The sequence below is a fragment of the Spinacia oleracea genome, chromosome 4, assembly GCF_020520425.1.
Source record: "Spinacia oleracea cultivar Varoflay chromosome 4, BTI_SOV_V1, whole genome shotgun sequence".
Taxonomy (NCBI): Eukaryota; Viridiplantae; Streptophyta; class Magnoliopsida; order Caryophyllales; family Amaranthaceae; genus Spinacia; species Spinacia oleracea.
The window spans coordinates 166,989,528-167,010,183 of NC_079490.1; the positions used below are offsets into that span (position 1 = coordinate 166,989,528).

The 20,656-nt window shown below is 34.4% G+C and overlaps 3 protein-coding genes and 1 long non-coding RNA gene across 4 annotated transcripts; 2 read left to right on the forward strand and 2 right to left on the reverse strand.

The window, feature by feature from the left end:
- The first annotated feature begins 79 nt into the window (after positions 1-79).
- On the forward strand, positions 80-1,317 carry LOC130472011 (jasmonate-induced oxygenase 3-like). The gene is made up of 2 exons (XM_056842414.1): positions 80-216; positions 1,081-1,317. The coding sequence occupies exons 1-2, from the start codon at positions 172-174 to the stop codon at positions 1,315-1,317; spliced, it is 282 nt and encodes a 93-aa protein (XP_056698392.1). The 5' UTR covers positions 80-171.
- LOC110794415 (methyl jasmonate esterase 1) lies at positions 156-3,524 on the forward strand. The gene is made up of 3 exons (XM_021999394.2): positions 156-2,211; positions 2,677-2,808; positions 2,910-3,524. Exons 1-3 carry the CDS (start codon positions 1,771-1,773, stop codon positions 3,180-3,182), a joined length of 846 nt encoding a protein of 281 aa, XP_021855086.1. The 5' UTR covers positions 156-1,770; the 3' UTR covers positions 3,183-3,524.
- A 3,786-nt stretch (positions 3,525-7,310) lies between these two features.
- On the reverse strand, positions 7,311-7,925 carry LOC110794438 (uncharacterized). Its single transcript, XM_021999418.2, has one exon. It carries the CDS (start codon positions 7,796-7,798, stop codon positions 7,592-7,594), a length of 207 nt encoding a protein of 68 aa, XP_021855110.1. The 5' UTR covers positions 7,799-7,925; the 3' UTR covers positions 7,311-7,591.
- An 11,451-nt stretch (positions 7,926-19,376) lies between these two features.
- LOC130472321 (uncharacterized) lies at positions 19,377-20,380 on the reverse strand. The gene is made up of 3 exons (XR_008932432.1): positions 20,196-20,380; positions 19,984-20,060; positions 19,377-19,418 (listed from the first exon to the last, which is right to left on the reverse strand). It is a non-coding gene; the product is annotated as an uncharacterized lncRNA (long non-coding RNA).
- Between the last annotated feature and the right edge of the window lie 276 nt (positions 20,381-20,656).

Here is a 20,656-nt window from a genome sequence, read left to right on the forward strand (position 1 = left end):
ACAGCTGTAAGGTAGGGTTGGTAAAAGGGAATCCCACCAACTTTGAGGCAGTATGCGCCGCCTATATAAAGGCTTGTAATGCTCATTTAGAGCAACACAGAAAACACCTGAATGAATGAAAGAAATGGCTTGCTTGCTTGCTGGAAATTGTGAGTGCTTGGTTTGTGTAGCATGAATGTTCAAAGACCAAATGTCTTCATGGTATCAGAGCTTCAGGTTCTGCCATAGCTCTCTTCTTTGTTTTTCATTAAATCTATAATTCATGCTTGTCCTGGTAATGTACCTGTGTAGTTAAAAACATTGATTTTTAGTGAATCTGCAAGCTTAGCTATTTCTGTGATAGTATACCTTTAATTAAGACTACTAATGAGCCAACCAGTCCACTCTACCTACATCCTTCAGATGGAAGTCATTCCATTTCTGTTGAGAAACTCCAAGGCTCATCTAACTACAGAGCCTGGAGTAGATCCATGCATGGAGAGAGATCTCCCTAGCTTCAAAAAGGAAGCTTGGGTTTGTTACAGTGCTGATTAAAAGAGATATTGTAGACACTGTCAAACAAGACCATTGGGATACTTGCAACAACATGATCATATCATGGATCATGGGTTCAGTTTCAGACTCTGTGAAAAAATCTATCATGTATGTGACTGACTGTTCTGTCATATGGAAACAATTGCAACAAAGGTATACTGTGTCTAATGGCTCAAGAAAATATAAAATTAGTAAACAAATCTATGAAACAAGGCAAAATGGAAAGTTGATCACTGAATACTACACTGAGATGAGAGGATTGTGGGAGGAGCTAGAATCCCTGAGCAGTATGCCCCCTATTACAAGCATGACCACAGAAATCTCAGCTTTTGTTGATGCCTTGAACCAAGTAACCAACAACTGGAAGAACAAAGACTGTTCCAGTTTTTGAATGGGCTTGATAATGTCTTTGGAGCCCAAAGAAGCCAACTGTTGATGATGAACCCACTTCCAAGTGTGGATACTGCTTGTGGTTGCCATAGTACTTTGATCAGTGTAGGATCCCTAGTTGAACACGATGGTGATGATACATTGTTTTTTATGCAGGTTTGGAGCAATGATAAGTACGAGAGTGTAGAGCATAGAGTGAAAGTGAATCCTGAGAAGGAGAGATTATCTATTCCATTCTTCTTTAATCCGTCACACTATGTTATGGTCAAGCCTTTGAACGAACTGATAGACAAGCAGAATCCTGCTAAATACAGAGAATATAACTATGGGAAGTTCTATGCTACTAGAAGGCTCAGCAGCGACTTCAAAAAGCTAAATGTTGAAAATGTCTAAGTTCTTCATTTCAGAATACAAGAGTAATTTAAGGGTCAGTTGTCTAAATGCAAATTATGCCACAATTTGTGGTGTGGAAGGACACTTTCCGAAACTTCTGGTTGAAAAGTCTGCTTGTTTCAGTAAGAACATAGCTTTCCCCAACAAAAAGTTATGAATCCTCGACTTTGTAGTCATTGTCTGTCAATTATGCATCTGTGTTGAATGAATATGAAGACTTTTATTTATTTATTCTTGCAATTATGTTGTTGCCATATCCTTGAGGCTGTTGACACTGTCAACTCAGGGATAACAAAAATCTGATGCCAGAAATCATCTACATTTCTGACCACATATAAGGCCACCTTATCATCAAACTCTTTAACAGTTTAAACACTTCTGCTCCTCTTAATTGTCTAGCATACACTAACCATTTCTTTTACAGACCCAGCCTGAAATTTGACTGGTAAATCCATGGAGAATACAAAGAGATGTGCACATTCGGTTACCTTCATCCTGTTTCTTTTCTTCACAGCTATTTCTGCATCCACAGGAAAAAATCATCAGCATTTTGTGCTAGTTCATGGGTCTTGTTTAGGAGCATGGTCTTGGTACAAACTAGTGCCACTACTAAAATCAGCAGGAAATATGGTGACAGTGATTGATTTAGCTGCTTCTGGGATCAACCTCGTGCAAGCTAGAGATGTTCGGTCCTTCTCGGATTACACACAACCATTGACAGATTTCATGGAAGATATTCCCTCACATAAGAGGGTGATACTAGTTGGTCATAGTTCAGGTGGTGCTGTAATATCCCAGGCGATGGAACATTTCCCGGAAAAGGTCTCTGTTGGTGTGTTTCTGACTGCTGGAATGGCTGGTCCATCCCTCAATTATTCTGTTATTGCTCAAAAGGTAAAAACTTTGTCACTTCTCTTAAAAACAAGATTCAGAAACACTTATGTGGTTAAGGCTTCGTTTGGTTTGGTGTGAAATGTTTTCAGTGCAAAATGATTTTCCATGAAAAACATTTTGCAAGGGAAAACACAATTTTAAACTAGCTTTCATTTGTTTGGTTCCTCAAAAGAAAATGGGCGAAGATTGAGGGGGAGAAGGGAGAGGGAGTCAGGGAGGTAAGGAGGAAAGGTGGAAAGGTGGAAAAGTGGTTTCCCTCTCTTTCAAATGGAAAAGGTTTTTCCACCTTTGAAGGAGTTAAGGAAAATTAATTTTCATCCCTTGTCAAACCAAACAACGTAAAATGATTGAAAAGGGGAAATTTATTTTCCATTAAAACGTTTTACACCCTACCAAACAGAGCCTTAGTTCTGAGTATGCAAACATGAAATTGACATTGCTGAGTTTGCTTTTATTGGAATGCAGACGATGAGTAGAGTGGCTAATGTTCTGGACAATAAATTTACATATGGTAACGGTCCCAATAATCCTCCAACAACCTTTATATTTGGCCCCAAGTTTCTGTCACAAGTAGTTTTTCAATATAGTCCACCTGAGGTATGCAGCAGCAACATTTCAAGAAATTTACAGTATTTTTTTTCTGTCATGTCTGTGATGTATGATGTATGTAATTAGCCTTCTGTGAAATGTATAAACAGGATGCAGCACTTGCAACAGCGTTGGTGAGACCAAGACCGCTAGTCAGTGCAGGAGGTTTGGTCCTTTCGAAAGCAAAATATGGTTCAGTTAACAGAGTTTTCATTATTGCTGAGGAAGACAAGATTGTGACAGAAGATGTTGTGAATTTAATGATTGAGAAAAACCCTCCAAACAAGATTTATAAAGTAAGAAGTTCCGATCACATGGTTATGTTGTCTCAGCCTACACAATTATTCGCACATTTACTTAGTATTGCCCGAGATTTTTCCTGAATGTTTATTTCCTCGGCATTAGTAGTTACAGCATCAGAGAAGTGGCAAAGATGCTGATAGAAGTCTTATCAGTTATACCCTTTACTTTGTCAGAGAATGTTCAAAGTTTCTTTGCAACAGTAAATAATCTGTAAGATTTTTTCAGACATGATCTGTTTTTGAACCTGTTTTGTTTATGATAGTAGTCAAATACGAGGTATGAACCAAAGATCTTTATGTTTACAGTTCAACATCAGTATCTTCGCTTTATTAGGGATTATCTTATAGCTATAAAGCTGTACTATTACTTTCAATGTATTTATATATCATGTTGATAAAACGAGTCAAAGTAACCTTGCATCATCTTTCTAATTAATCTCTATATCCAGCTGATATCATCTGCACATAGTTCACTTTTATTTTTTTATTTGTAAGTGGATTTCTCTGTTTTTATTGTTAGCTTTAAATTTTTCTTTGCTAGGAGAAAATAAACATAAGATGTGCAGAACTGGTACTAATCAAGATCATGATGTCGAGATCTTGAATATTCCAAGAATCAAAACATCTTAATAAATATATTTATTATAATGGTCAATGTCCAATTAATTATCCATGTTATTTTATCTAATCCAGCTTATAGTGTGGTTTTGATGCTGGTTAGGGGGAAAATAGCAGTTTGTTGAAGAGAAGTCAACTATGTCAGTGTTTATTGGTACTATGATTTTTCCACTCTTGCATTAAACAATCTATCCTAATACGAGGAGATGTCGAGTTCCCAGTTTGTTTTTTAATCCCTCAACACAGCTTATAGTCTGAAACTTCTAACTATTTCTAACTCTGCAAAAGGATTACAAATGTCAGAAAGTGGAAAATGCTGAAATGAAATCTGCATCAGAGACTGATCTCTCTGAAACTCCTTCTGATTGTCTGTGTTGTGAGTGAGGCATTTTATGAACAGATTGATCAGCAACAGATTCATAAACCCTTTAGCCAGCACTTTGTACTGCTTCATGGATCTTGTTCAGGAGCATGGTCCTGGTAAAAGCTGCTTCCTCTGCTTAAATCTGACAGCCATACAGTCACTGCGACTGATTTAGCTGCTTCAGTGATCAATTCTTTGCAGTCAAGTGATCTTCAGCCCATTTCCAGCTCCGTTTGATGGGGTGTAAAACATTTTACAATGGAAAACGCAATTCCAAAATTAGGTTTCGTTGTTTATGAAAGGGGGATTAAGCGGACCAGAATTGACCGGGTGGTAGAGTCTGTTCCATGTAAGAAAAATGATGAAACAAAAGGAAAATGAAAGGGAAAGTAAGCAGGTAGAAAGAGGAGTGTACAGTAGAGATAAGGAAAAAGAAGGAAAATAGTTTTCCCTTCATTTTGAAGGAAAAATGGTTTTCCATCATTCGGGGAGCAAATTTACTCATAGGGAAAATGGTTTTACACTCCTTTGCAAACCAAACAATGTAAAATTTGAAAATAGAGGGAAACGGTTTTCCAGGAAAATGTTTTACGCCCTACCAAACAGAGCCTGACATACTTGATTTAGTTGCTTGGGTGATCCTTCAGAGCATTGCAGCAGATCTTGATTAACCGTTGTTCGGCTACTTCTTTGGTGTCTATCTGCAATCTGCAGTTCTGCACTGGTAAGCCAGTTCCATAGTACTTGGCTTTACTAAATGCAAGGAGAAATATCGAACATTATTTTCTGAATTTACTGGCTTACTGCTACTCTGAAGTCTGAAACAAACATTCGAGTTTATATTGTGTATAAACTCGAATGTTTGTAAACATGATCTTATATTTGCATAAGAACCTGCTTCTAATTGTTACATTGATGTAAAGTTTTCTACTGGATGATACACCCTTGTATAATTTAGATTTCAATGTGCTCAAATGATCTGTCCATTTCCTGTTAGATATCTTGTTACATGTATCCATTACAGTATGTACATTACCCTTCTTTTCGTAGGAGTTCAAACATACTATGATGACTCCGTTGCTTTATATTTATTTCGTCTGTAGTTCAGCTATCACCAAAGTTCTTTTTTGATCCGAAAAATAAAATAAGGTTTTTTTTGTGAAAATTAAAGATTGTGACGCTTATGAACTTGTGAGAGTGGATTGTCGAACTCTAAACTCATTGCCAATTACTTCCTTCATCTGAATTAATCGTAAGATTGATTCAACCTTGCCTCATAATTAATGATAAGTATAATTGTTTTTCTTAAATGATTTTTGTATTTTTTTTTTAATAAAAGAAAAGTAAACAGAAATTAGGACAATCTTCTTTCAAAATTATATCCTAATTTATCTAAGCATATAAAATAAGAAAATTTGATATCTTCTATATTTTGGAAATAAAATAAGAAAACTTGATATCTGTTATAAGGTCTATAAAATAAGCTAACCATGCATCTTCGGGTCAATTTTACGTGCCCAAAACCCGCTATATCGGGTTAAAAATAGCGGGCTTTAAGCCATTTTCGGGCCAAATTTATAACTAAAATTGTTGTTTTACGTTGCTCAAAACCTGCATTTTTTTAAAAATTCGAGTTGGGTCGGGCCAGGGCCGAACACCAAATGTTCTGCCCAAAACCCGGTATTTTTCGGGTCAGGCCGAGCCCATATTGATCAGCTCTAATCTTGGTAGATCTGAATGTGGTGACCAATATTTACAACATAGTCCACTACACGGTTAGCTTCCTGATATACATGACAGGAAAGTAGAATTATCAAAGTGTGTAAGCAGATATTTGATGTCGTCCATAAATAACTGAATCTTCCACGTACAAGTAACACGTTGCTGCAAGAGATCTTTTGTAGTAATATAGTATATAGGAAGTAGATCATTATACAAAAGGTGACATTTTTTCAAAATATTACACTAGTATACACCTGTCATCATTTTAGCTAATTAATAAATAACCTACTCTAAACTTGTTTAAGAAGATAATCTTTGAGTGATGAATTCTGTAAAAGATATTTTAGAAATTGAGAACATAATACTGGATGGGTTGACAACTCATACGGATAAGGAGGTTACACAACTAATGACCAACATTAGACATCTTTGACACGATTTATCATTTTGGTTTCAAGAGTTATCACTTATCATGTAATTCATATTGTATAATTACGTGTCACTTTCTCATATAAAAAATGGAAAAGTTCGGTTGGCAAACTTTTAGCAAACAAGTTAATTATTTTATAAATAATGAAGATAATGGATATTCGTTTTTTTTTTTTGTGTGTTTTTTTGTAATTTTTAATTACAATAATTGAATGATGGTCCTAGATGGCTAGATCCATCTAGATAATCTAACATATGAATAAAATGACACGCGTTGATTTTGTTTTAATTTTTAATTTGAAAATGGAAACTTGATTAACATCCAAAATACAAGTAAAATATTTGAAATTTCTCTCGTGAAAGCAATGGTTAGACCACAAAAAACTAAATAATTAATATAAGACCATAATTAGGAGGGTCAGTGTCAAGCTTAGAATTCTACTTAGCGGAAGATGCATGGGATTTCCCTGTCCCAACTACCCTATTAAGAAACCCCTTTTTACAGTCTTGATTAGCTATAGCCTATAAGTGGGGCTGCCCTCCCCCGCTTTCGCCTCACCGTGCCAACCACCACAGCTCCGCCTCTTAATTAGGCAAACAAATTCAAATTCAAGAAGCATGTTAAATTCAACTACCCTATTAAGAAACCCCTTTTTACAGCCTTGATTAGCTATAAGTGGGGCCGCCCTCCCCTACCTTCGCCTCACCGTGCCAAGCACCGCGGCTCCGCCTCTTAATTTGGCATGTTAAGTTTGTCACATTCACATTGATCCAATTACTAATAATAGGGGAGTTACAACTAATTGGATTATTTCGGGCGGAACAAATCCGGATAATTGTTAGAATGTACAATGTTGTACCTCCGAAATGAGGTTTATGAAACGACAAATTTTAGAAAGACACACCAAAAATGACATGTGTTATCTCGTACTAATTGATATATTTATCGTTATTGATCCATCTTATATGAGCATTTGCGGATACTCAAAGTTGTACCTCAAAAATGAGATTTAATGAAACAACAAGCTTTAAATTTTAGCAAAAACGACTAAAATCACAAGGAGTGACAACACAAATGAGACAGAAAAGTTGCCAATTAAGAATATGAATTACTACTAATCAAAACTGTGATCAACTCACAAAGTAGAAAATTAACTACATACATACACTAAACTTTAATTTCCTAAAACCAAAACAAAATTGTAATTAATTCAAAACGAAGAACAAACATCGTTACATCGATCGATCCCCTCGTATTCTTGCCATCATTTTGTACAAAGTAGATATACATGCAATACGTATATTTATACTCCTCCGTATATGTACAAAGATCAATTAAATGATGCAGAGAAATTAATTAAGGAAGAAGACCAGGGTAAGGAAAAGGAACTTGGTAATTATAATTAAGAATTTGTCGATTTCTAGCACTCATACGCTCATCATCAGCATCTAAACTTCGATGCATAACCGTTTTAACTGCTTCTGCAAAAACAACCACGAATTCTAACCCTAATCTTACCAAACTTAAGCACATCTCAACCTCTTTAATCACCATTCCTCCCATTTTCTTTTTCTTTTTTGTTTCTCGAAAATTTGATAAATAAAATGCAACTTCTAGACGCCGCGTATTTTGTATCGCTTTTTTTTAGTGTTTGTGTGTTTTTTTGGTTGAATGTTTGATGTTAAAAATGAGGTGAAAAGGTCTGTTTATATATTGCTAGAGAATGGGTAGGCTTAGGTTTAAATTTTTCATGTGGCTAAGGATGAAGTTTTGTTTAAATTGGCTCTTGTTGTTTCCCAAAGGCCGTTTTTTGCATTATTAGGTCATTTTATAAGTCTATTCTCTTTGGACCAACCAAAATAATTTATGATCACAAATATCCAATCTTTCAAGCACTTGCAATTTTTGTGTTCTGTTTTTTTTTTTCTTTCATTATATATTTTGCCACGTAGGTATTGTAGGGGTACTTTGGTAGTTTACGTGGCCTCAAGCCATCTATTTGTTTCTTTATTCTACCCTACCAGGGTTCATATTGATTAAGACCGTTTTCATATAATTAACAAGATTCCCTTAATTTTCCCGAAATTTTAATCGCTTTATTATTTTCTAAACTTTTCAATGGATTATTCTTCATGTATAATGAGGTGCATTTGAATCAAAGTATCGACATTGCAATTTGTAATAATATGAATAGACAAACAGATTAATTGAAATCGATATTGGTAATAGTACGAGTAATCCGTATTTTAAAGGAACTGGAATTAAGAAAATCGAGATTGCCTTCATCGAGTCATGTCGAAATTGTTCTCTTAAGTTTTTAATGGTAGGAGGGCTTATGGGAGCAAATGTCTTCCGTAGCTCCTCCATTTTGTGGGAATTAACCTTTCGAGAGAGTGTCACTTTTTAGGGTTTGTTCCATTTAGACCTGATCATATATAGGCGGAATAGTCTGACTTGTCCCGGTTCTGAAAAAAATTGGTATGGGTTTTGGCCAGCTCAAAACTGAAATTTTAGTTAAAATTTTAACATGATTCGAAATGGCATGATTTGGGTTATGCGTACAAAAAATGGCCGATAGCAAGCCAACATTGGCTCTAGTTTTGTTTACCTAATTTTCACTTATTTGAGCTTGACTGAACTTGTTAAAATTTGTTTTTATTTACGTAGTAAGTATTTATCATGTACAATGTAGGGACTCTGGCTATAACCACAACCACAACCACCACCACCACCACCACCAACCCCCCCCCCCCCCCCCCCCCCAACCCCAATTCCAAATTTTAATTTTAATTTTTATAACATTCATATGATATGTGTTGCAACTATTAGCAATGGAATGGAATTTTCCTCAATTGAATGAAAAAAAAAAAATAGCAATGGAATAGGAAATGGGCAAGCTAAGTTGTTTTACACATTGCAAATAGCTCCAGGGTACTTTTAGTTCTCATTTTTACAAGAATTACAACCAAGTATTATATTTTTGCATTAATTATGTACACTTTAATTAAAGTAAAATCTTGAGAAAAATATGCACCATTAGCTCATTTTAGTGCTCATTTTTGCATTAATTATGTTCACTTTTATTAAAGTGAAATCTTGAGAAAATATGCACCATCTTAAAAGCTCGATATGATGATATCATACGAATTGAATTACTATATTTCGCAAAAGTCTTGCAAAATTTAAGTTTGATAAGTAAATTAATACTCCAAATACGTGGGGTGTTTGCAACAACTAATCATATGATTTGCCAAAACATACTTGTGTTACATCATGCCCTAATATTATTATTGGCCTTATCCAATCAAGTTGTTAACACGACAGCCTTGGGACATATCATGCACTTTTCAACTTTCCTCCTCCCCTTTGCTCTTTTATTAATCACACATTACTACTATTTAATGCAACTTGTAAACTATACGAAGTACGTACTACACTGGCTAGTATAAAAAAAAGGGTTATGATATATTGGTATATATAGCCGTTAGCCCGTTACAGGCTTAGGAGCTGTGTGCAAGATATATTAATTCAACGACTGTAGTTTTAATGAATATTAATGGGGCTTTTATTTAATTTAACTAGCTTTTGAGCCATAAGGATTATTTAACCGTTTTTTAAAGTTCTAATTTTATCAAGGGTATGTTATTTTAGTGGAAATACATGATTTAAATAGATGTAGAATTTGAAGGTTGAAATATTATATAAATAAATTTTATGGTAAATTCATATCGAGTGTTAAAGAGGGAGATGAGGTGAAAATGTTAATGAATAAATGTATTAAATAGTGAATTGATATTGAATGACAATAGTAAAGTGGAAGAGACTTTAGAGTTGTAAAAATAACAACAAAAGGAAAATTGAAAAAACTAAATTGATTGATGAAAGAAGAAGATGCCACGTGGCATCTAATAAGCTATGGTTATGCTTTTTATATACTAGGTATAGATTTGTTAAACAAGAAAAACGGAAGGCTTTCGGTATGTAATACTACGCAAGTGTTTAACACATTTCTTAAACTTGAATTAATATAGAAATATGGGTGATGATAAAGGTCGCAAGTTGCGACAACTAAATGTTGTCGCAATCTTACGTGTCGGAGTTTAATTGGAACATATAGGCGTCACGTAGGTTATGCTTCATCACAATATTTTTACTATCAATGTGATATTTTAACTATGAAAAAATGTAAATAAAGTAGTTGATATAAAAAAGACACAAATTAGAATATTAAGATTTCCCTACCTTTTTTCTAACATGTATAATAGATTACGGAGTATATAAGTTAAATATTTTAGTTTTCAATTTAAATCATGACACAAAAGCATGTCATGTTATCATCGTGATAAGGCTTAAAGGTCGCATGTTGCGACTTTTATCATTTTCGTAGAAATATATGACAATATTACGCGTCGATACATATGATTAAAGTTTAATTTGGTAAATATTTTCATTTTTAACTCGTTATATAAGGTCCAACGTTGTATACTTGAATATGCATCCAAGTAGCTACTCCCTCCGTTTCTTTTTGTTCTTTACATTTGGCTTTTTACACGTTTATTAACGACTAATTAATGTATTTTGAGATTTCTCTATTTTTTTATTTAAACAAGACAAATTACGTTTATTTATAATGTTTTCACTTTTTATTAAAATTATGATATTGGGAAAATGAGAAAAATTTAATGTCTCAGTGGAAAAGTGTGAAAGATTAAATGAACCAATTAATCTAATTGGTTAAAATAATCATTGGACACAAATTTTGATTGAATATTAAAGCATTTATTTGATAATATAAAGGAAATGTAAAAAACATTTTAAAACACCCAAAAATAAAAACGTAAAGAACAAAAAGAACGGAACGTAGGCATTTATTAGTGTAATATAAAGAGGAAAAAGTGTATGATTGAAATCAAGTTGACAGCGTGTACACTATTCAATGATTTTGAATGGGGAAAATTTGAGTCATCTTGTCTCCACTAATCACAAATAAATAACATTACTTTTAAGCAAGACTTATGAATGAAATATTGACGAAAATAATTAATTGGTCCGTACATAAACTATTTAATTAGACATAAATTAAATGAAATAATAGAGCTTTATAATTGTTGATAAAACGCGACTTGTTCACAACCCACGCTATTTGGTGGAGTATAAACCAGTTTAATAGTAAAGGGTTTGGTGGATTAAAGGGTCATCGAATCTTATTCATTAACAACATTTTCAGATTCTGTTCTTTTTCTTCGATCTTATCTTTGATTTTCCCCGTGTTCATCATTTCAATTGTGCTTTCACTATTACTCTCGTTAACTAAATGTCATTATGTCAACATCAACAAATAGCGTATGATTTACCTCTTACATGTACTCATTGTAATTTTTCGTGCTTTAAAGGGACGAGAATGTAATTTATGGCTTTTTTAAAAAAAGAGTGATTTCCGTCAATAATGCTCAAAGATACATTAGTTCAAAAAATACGCCACATTATAACTTATTACCTACTTTACCGTCCAAGTCAGCATTTGAAAGAGAAAAGTATTTTTTTTTCCGGTTCAATTCTAAACCGCCATTTCAATTGGCGGTTTAAATTTAAACAAAACCGTCAATTGAATTGGCAGTTTATGTCACAATACCACGTGGTTTAAGATTACTATGGCAGTTTAAGATTACTATGTAGAAGTTTACACTTAACTAACCGCTATTTGAGTTGGCGGATTTGCGGTGATCGATTAAAGAAAATGAGACCAGTTTTCTTGTCGACGTGGACTGTAGAGTTGAAAATAACTACAAATGTGAGGTATTTTGGAAATTTACGGATCTTCAAGCAATATTGAAGGAAATCGCTCAGATGTGGGATGGACAAATGTATTTTAATTTTATCAATTACAGAGTACTCCTTACCAAGCTAGTATGGTAGTAAAGAGTTGAACTTGTGACTTGGAGCCGAAATGAGAACATATATTGCCTTCTGATGTTGCTGAAATTGTTGTCTTGGAATGACCTTTTAAGGGACGAGAAGGTAAGAGAGTGTAATTTTACACTCAAAACAAATTAATGAAGGATATACGCTAGTATTTTTCGCAAGTACACAACACAATACCTTATCTTACTAATACGCCGTACTTGAGTGACTAAGAGATCACATGGGAAATTGTCTTCTTTTGTTGCTGAAATTTTTTAGACTTTGGAATAACCTTCTTTTGCTTTATCGCGCACACACAAAAAATAAAAATAAAAGACAGTGAATAAGAGATGTATAAAGTTGATCAATGCGTATTTTTGTTTAGACATATACGTATATTTCGAAATATAACCAACACAAGTTGACGGAGAATTCACATTGTGACTTTAAGGTTAAAGGATCAAGCCTATCAGCATGTGCAATACTTGGGTGTGACTCAAGCGTAGATATGCGTAACTGAGCTGACTAACCCGTGATGGATACTGATTTAGTAAACTTTTTCTCCGTCTTCTTACCTAATTTTAAAAATACTTTGTACTCCGTATATATACATTCTGAAATAAATATTGTCACTTGAGAACATCGTATTCTCATGCTACTGAAATGTTTGGTATTGGAATGAACTTTTTGCTTTACATCAAGGTTTTGCTAATAATTGCAGTTGAAGGGGAAAATCTAAAATCTCATAGTTGTAAATTTTGCTATAACTAGTTGTTGGAACGTGCGCTAGCGCGCACGTTTCCCCGAGGTATAAAAAACTATCTCCCGGAACACTATACAAATCATAAGCCTAATTACTCTATAGAAATAGTTGAAAGCAAGAAAAGAAATACGGCTAATTACTTGATGTAGTTTACATATATAGAAATCATGGCTAAGTATAAAAAAATACATGCCTAAGTTTGGAGAAATTAAACACGACCGGCCTAATAGCATAAACAACAGTCGTGATAGTTCCTCGCCCAACTTTGTGGAACGTACAACTCTGCAAGAAAAGATACATGATTACTTAGTTGGTCAATGATGAAGCAAGAAAGCAAGAAACATGCCCGTCCTGCAATTATTCACTATACACAGACTATTGCAATACTCAATCACCTAATATAAGGCCTTATGCATAATAGTATTTTATAGTTGGATAACTAAATTTATTTGCGCTAATGAAATTTCAATTGCACCCTGAATATTTATTTACATTTATATTTACCAGAAAATCCAAGTAGAATTAGCTCATCATTTTCATTTATCAAGTTCACTTGATGTTGTGGTGTACTCTCTAAATTGTAAATTTGAGAGAGTGCTATAGAAATTTGTTGTTTGATTATATGTAAGTTTAAGATATTATGTATACATTGCTCTTGAGATAAGGAGGGATTTGAAGATTTTTTTAAAACAAACGAGCTAACTTTTTCCAAAAAAAATGACCAAAATTAAACAAACCGGCCAAAACACATAAGGGCTTTGCACAAACCACCCCCATTCAACCCGAATAGTCTCGAACATTGCTCGTACTCCTCTGTGTACTACTGCCTTTGGAAAACACTCCATGTATTTCTCAAATCAGTAGATGACATCAGAGTAATTTGGTTGTAAGTTGGACTTTGATCAGACTTCAGAGCTGTTACAATTGCAATTTCAGCTAATATTGCAGACGAATCAACAACTGTGCAAGTCAAGTCAAAATATGAATATAGCATGAGATGCCAACCTTCAAGATTAACAAAAAAAATCCAGCATGTGCCTCGGTAATCAAGGGTACAAATTGGAAATTACACAACATTACGAAATGTTTGTTTATTAAAGACGACACTGGGGCATTAAACATAGAGATGAGATCCAAAAGTTTGAAGCAACAATAAAAGAGGGCAAATAACAAAAGAAGCCCTTAACAGAATGCAGAGGGGTCAAATTCAGGCACCCTCTTGCTGGAAAATCTCTTTCTTAGTAAGCTTGTTCTCGTCCCGAGCCATCACATCAATAGCGCCTTCCTCCTCATCCGCCATAACAAGCTTATCTTCCCCATGAGCCACCATAGCAGCTTCATGTACAACTTGTTGTGCAGCTCATTGTGCAACTCGCAGTACAGCTCGCTCTGCAGCTTGTTGTGCAGCTTGCTCTGCAACTTGTGCAGCTTGCTGTTCTTCCATCGAGTTTCGTTGCGGTACAGCTTGTTGTTCTTCCCCAAGCAGATGAGCATTAGGCTAAAAACCTAAGAAGACACATTTCATCTGTTTTCTGTAACAAACCTCAACCTTAACACTAAAAGAGTACAAGGAAATTCTTGCCAAACTATCATCAAGTAAACTAAAATCAAATTTCAGTTCTCAATTTACTATGCTATAAGATCGAGTTCAATCCGTCTATTAGAAACAAAAATGACAGTGTTTTAACCGACTGATTTACCATAAAAGTCTAAAAAATGTGCTTTCATCAATTAAACTCTTAAAATGCTACATATTTTCCTCCCTCCCTTGTACCTCGCATCCTCTCCTTTCCCTCAAAATCCCCCCTGCTCACTGCCCCCCTCTCACTCCCTGACCTTTACTCAGTAATCAGTCAGCAACTCAGCATATACAACTTATATTTTCCAAAGTCAGACTGTGACACCCAGCAATCAGAGCATACACAATAAATTATGAAATCCTAATGTGATAGTGCCATCATCCATCATTCTAACAGAAAGATGTCTGCATAACTGGTTAGAATGATGGAGAAACAACTCAGCATATAGAGAAACAACTCAGCATATATAGTACCTATAACAAGAGCAATATTATAACAGAAAGCTGTCTGCATAACTCGTTTAATATCCACAGAAGCTGTCTGAGTATGATCAATCATGTTTAACCGAAGTAGTGCAACTAACTGTTAATTAAAATGTGTTAAGACGTACTTTGAATTATACATATTTAAGCCCATTTTATTGATTTCTAAAAATCCTAGAAGTAACTTAATGTCAAATGTTGCACATAATTTGAAGACCAGCATTTTAAGTGGTATTTTCCAAAAGATGAACAAAAACATCCAGATTTTAAAATTAATGAGTGAGTATTTAAACTACTAAGTGCATTCCGACTTAGCGAGAGATGCGAAAAATTAGGCATGTCCCAAATTGAGCTTGGAATCAGACCTCCAAGAAGATTTAAACTCAAATCAAGATATGAAAGAGAGGTTATTCCACCTAAACCATTAGAAAGGCTACCTAAAAGCAAACAATAAGAGAGGTCATGGTGTACCAAGATAGAACTAATTACCCCCAAAGTAAACAGTCATCGGATTTCAGCAGAGAAGAAAGTATTGCTAGAACGCAGGTAAGAAATTATTGCTAAACGGTTCACTTTTTTGAAATGTAAATGATGGTTTAAGGTTCTAGTTTTTGATATTTATAGAAACAAATCAGTTTAGACAATTCAAGTCAACATGGTTATGCATTAAACATTGCTGTGTAAACATTACTGATAAGTCAAGATGGTTATCCATGAATCATAATTGCGTAAAAAAGGCCCTGATTTTAAGAGAATCATCATTCATTAGGTTATTACTTAGTAGTTTGTTTGTAAAAGAGTCAGAGACCAAGTCAAGTTTTGACAACACAAGAATATTCATGTAATTTACCCAATTTCCTTCTATTACTAACTTTATATACCAAATTCTTGCCTTTCCGTCATAATTCCCTCCAACCCAAAATGAAAGGCCAAATTAACCCGGCAAACTGATTTTAAACACAGCATATATTCATTTTATCTCATTTTCTAAACTCTAAAGTTATTCAGCTAAAATTCAAGAGCATTGTTATTAGACAATGAAGTTAACATATACAAGGGGAGTCTCATTACTAACATCAACTCCTGGACCAGACCTAATGTTCATTTTATAGCTAACATTTATAGAGTTCAATTTCAAACAATTTCAAATTTCTAATTGGTGAACTATGCTATGAAATGCCAAATTGTTAATGGTCTAAGAGCTTCTAATTTCAAATAAAAATTAATAGATTTGACCACAATTGTACCTCTTCAGAAAATAAGTACCATTTGCCTTTTTCATAAACTCAACCTTGAAAGATAGTCGAACAACAGGAAAAGAACCACCCATGCCACTAAAAATAAGACTACAGGATGTGTGGATTTTGATCTCACTAAAAATGAAAACAAAATCAGATCAAAACCAAACAAACAAATAAAATAACCACCACAAACCAAAAACCAAAATCCTCAAAAACATAAGTTATACCTAAAATGAATGAGCTTGAGATCATTACCACCTTGGAGTGCGGAAAAAATGTAATAACAACACCAAGCTCACCTGGGCAACCCACTCTTTAGGCTCATCCTCCTCCATAAACACCACTAATTCCGACCTCATACTAATCCATACCGGCGTTGCCTTGCCGCTCGAAATCCCCATCCCAATTCCCTTACCATAACCCTCCCTCCCAATTCTTTCCCCCAAATCTTTGCCATACCTACCACCGTGGAATCCGCTCTTTGAATGTCCTTGAAGAAATAGACCCACCATTTGATTCCTCATAACTCTTCCAATTCTCACTCCTCCCTCCCGCTCATGGCTTGCAGTTCTTGTACGCCCCAGATGCCTTCATTGCCATCCACTTTATCTGCGAGCTCCAGCACGTGTCTTTTAGAAAATTTTCCTATCCCTTCCCTTCCCAAAGAAAAGTTCAAAAACAATATTAGTTTTGAACTATGTTTAAAAGAAGTGTTTGTCAATTACTTCATATTTTTAGGGATTCAATTACTTGAGGTCCTTGAGGATTATTGTGAGAACTAAATCTAGCATCACCTAAGTTGTTTTATTTGACCCCAAGTCATCTAAAAGGAACTCTTCCATAATAAAACTCTCCCTGGGTTAAAGATTGAGTAGCTAACCAGATAAGAGATATCTCATCTGTAATCAATCTATATTGTCTCAATATCCTAGCTTGGCGGAAGACTCAATGGGTTCTTGTTCAGCTAGACCTTTTAAAATTAGACAAAAAACAACCAATAGAGGGTTATTGTTTCTCATACACCCATTTACCAATTACTACATCTTTTAAGACAATGTATCATTGTCATGCAAATCATGCTTATATAATGATATCAGCGTGCATCTAGCTGAATTCAAATTCTCGACTATCCTACTATAATAATAGAACTACATATTCAAGGGCCAAGAAACTTCAATTGAAATTAAGAAGGTTGAAGAAAAGACTAAAGTGATATATGTTCCATAGAACTCCTTAGGAGAAAAAGCTCATTACTCACCCAAATATCAACTGAACCAAGTTCATTTACAGCAAAATCAGCTAACTTTCTCACGTCATTAGGGTTGCAAACATCATATGGTATGCCTACCACTTTTGCATATCTCTGATTTTTCCCATTTACAACTTTCATTTCCCTAAGACTTTCTTAAAGCTCTTTAACAATTGCATCCACTGAATCAGCACTACCTTCAAGGTAGCACACTATGAGTTTGACATTTAAAAAAAAAAAACAAAAGGTGACCTATACCCTAGAGTTCCAGAATACAACCTGCGTGAAATAAGAACCACTCAGTCTCCAGAAGGAATAAATTCTCTAGCAAGTGCTTCACCAAGTCCTCTAGTATTACACCAAGTAATGAGAGAGTCAGACTAAACAAAGATAGAACTGCTTCAAAAGTTCAAAGTAACATTTGGGATACAAGATTTCTGAAATAAATAAACAACCAGACTACCAATTCTTATCTAAGTCGTTTAATAATATCTTTAGATAGGCAAGTCACATTTGTCTAATTATCCATAAATTTCTTGCCTAATGAGTAACATATGCAGATATGTTGTTATCTGTCACAAATAGACTCATTTGTCGATCTCAATTTTCCCTATGGATTACGGACAATCTAAGGTAATCAAAGAAAACATGAGCCAGGAATGGAAAATATCTAATCAAACACGAAATGTAGGCTATCAAAGGCTGCCACTCACCTTTCCTGCATGATCAACATTGCATTTCAATATCACTAACATTCGATAAACACGTTTTAAAAGCTCAAACATAAAATAAAAACTGTAAATCCATTTCATTCAACAAATCCCGTTCTAATCAAGAATAATACAATTCATACCATTAATACCATCCATTGAAGATTTCACAATAGGCTGAGTAGCAATATCGTAAACCTCCCCCGTTGTCGCATTCGGCCCAAATACCTTGTCTGCCATTACCAATACAATCACAAAATTGACTGAACTCCACTCAATCTCTATGCTCCAACTACAAGCAATGCATTATGTATCTAATCAGAAGCATACACTAACAAAACAAACATTACTTCAATAGAAAAACCATAAAAAAAGAGAGAGGGAAACGTAAATATGGTGTTTCTTCTCCTTGGTCCTTACCTTCCCCAACTTTTCCCGGTTATGACACTTACTTTTTTCCATCACAAACATAAAATATTATTGACATCCTTCATCTATGGAAAGTAATATCAGACTATTGTGCTTATCTAATAGGATATCAATCATTCAAGCTAACAATTCAACTACGTCATTCTCTTTGCCAAGACTTGGATAACAAAAGGTGGTTACAAAATTACAATTGTAAAGCTAGCTTCTTGAAAAATCCATCCCCATGTACAAATCTGTGATTGTGGTTGCAGGGCTTAAATGAAATACAAACGGGTGCCAAAGAGGCAATATAAGTGCACATAACATCTTTCGGGTTCTAATAAATAGTCATATAGACAAAGGTCTCAAAACTAACGTACAACCGGAGCAAATAAAACTCCAGTGTTTTCATTTCTATAAAAAAACCACCTATGTAACAATACTAACTAAACAACTAGAAATAAACAAGTTAGGTAAACTATACTACTTATTCTCTAATATCATCCATGGTGAAAGAAACAAGCCATAATATAAACTTGTACCTATTATGTTGGAATGTAGAACTATAATGATGATCAAGATACTACATTTGGTCTGTGACCTTTAAAGATGAATCCACTTTAGGCGACTTGAAAAGAAAATTCTGCAGACAAGAAATACGTTGGAATTAAACATTAATACCAGTCGTAGTTCGATCAAGTTGGATTATAAGGTTCAAATATGTACATGAAAATCTACCTTAGGTTTCAAATCACGATGAACTAAACAATGTAAGTGACACTGAGCAGCGACTTTCACATATGACGCTCCACCACTATCGCGTCTTTCTCTGAATACCGACAATCATTTCTGATTTGAATAACAAAAGAAATTAACATTAGAACATTTATATAACAAAAATATAACATAAACGCTTAGTATCGAATCTATTAGAATGTTGTAACTTAACTCTACTCAATCTCAAAGCTCCAACTGCAAGCAATGCATTATGTATCTAATCAGAAGCATACACTAACAAAACAAACATTAATTAAATAAAAAACCATTAAAAAAAATTAACTCAATTCATCAAATTCTCCAATGAAACCTAATCAAGCATTACAACCCAATAACTGAATTCATCAAAGTAGCAACCATTACACTAATTAAATTGATCCACCACATTAATTAAACCCCAAACACAAATTACCAATTATAACCAACATCAAAAATCAACTGCAAGATAAAAGAGGCAGTCCCCCATCATACCTATGAGCTAAAATTAGCACAAAAATCAAATTAAATAACAATTACATAGAAACCAAATATGCATAAAAATCAAATTAAAGACAAAATTGAAGGTGAGTAATTACTAATGTTGCCCAAATATGCATAAAAACCAAATTAAAGACAAAATTGAAGGTGGGTAAGTTACCATTGTTGCCAAAGATGGCGTGGAAGCAGCCAAGCGTAAACCTGTAATTGGTGGCGCTTTGTAGCCATATCCCCAAACTAATACCTCGAAACCAAGAAAAAAACACCAAATCAATATTCCAAATCAATTAAACCATCCATAATTCAACAAAATCAACAATTAAAAGCAAGAAAAAACCCTAATTCGAAAGATCCGGAGAACGAGAACCATACCAAGGAGTAAGAGACGAATTAATAGTGAGGAGATTCAGAAGATCGGGAAAAAAGAAGACAAGTATGTAACAATGGACAACAAACGAAGAACAAAGAAAATGAAACTGGGAAGGGAAGGGAAGGGAAGAGCAGAAATGGAGGCACCGAAATGGAGAAGAGGAAAGGGAAAAACCCTAAAAAATGAGAGGACGCATACACTAACAAAACAAACATTAATTAAATAAAAAACCATTAAAAAAAATTAACTCAATTCATCAAATTCTCCAATGAAACCTAATCAAGCATTACAACCCAATAACTGAATTCATCAAAGTAGCAACCACTACACTAATTAAATTGATCCACCACATTAATTAAACCCCAAACACAAATTACCAATTATAACCAACATCAAAAATCAACTGCAAGATAAAAGAGGCAGTCCCCCATCATACCTATGAGCTAAAATTAGCACAAAAATC

Excerpts from the sequence above, each read along its gene's own strand:
- LOC130472011 (XM_056842414.1), top strand. The coding sequence starts at position 172 with ATGAATGTTCAAAGACCAAATGTCTTCATGGTATCAGAGCTTCAG. Across the intron at positions 217-1,080 it reads TCATGGTATCAGAGCTTCAG|GTTTGGAGCAATGATAAGTA; the intron begins GTTCTGCCATAG and ends TTTTTTATGCAG.
- LOC110794415 (XM_021999394.2), top strand. The coding sequence starts at position 1,771 with ATGGAGAATACAAAGAGATGTGCACATTCGGTTACCTTCATCCTGTTT. Across the intron at positions 2,212-2,676 it reads ATTCTGTTATTGCTCAAAAG|ACGATGAGTAGAGTGGCTAA; the intron begins GTAAAAACTTTG and ends ATTGGAATGCAG. Across the intron at positions 2,809-2,909 it reads TTCAATATAGTCCACCTGAG|GATGCAGCACTTGCAACAGC; the intron begins GTATGCAGCAGC and ends ATGTATAAACAG.
- LOC110794438 (XM_021999418.2), bottom strand. The coding sequence starts at position 7,798 with ATGGGAGGAATGGTGATTAAAGAGGTTGAGATGTGCTTAAGTTTGGTA.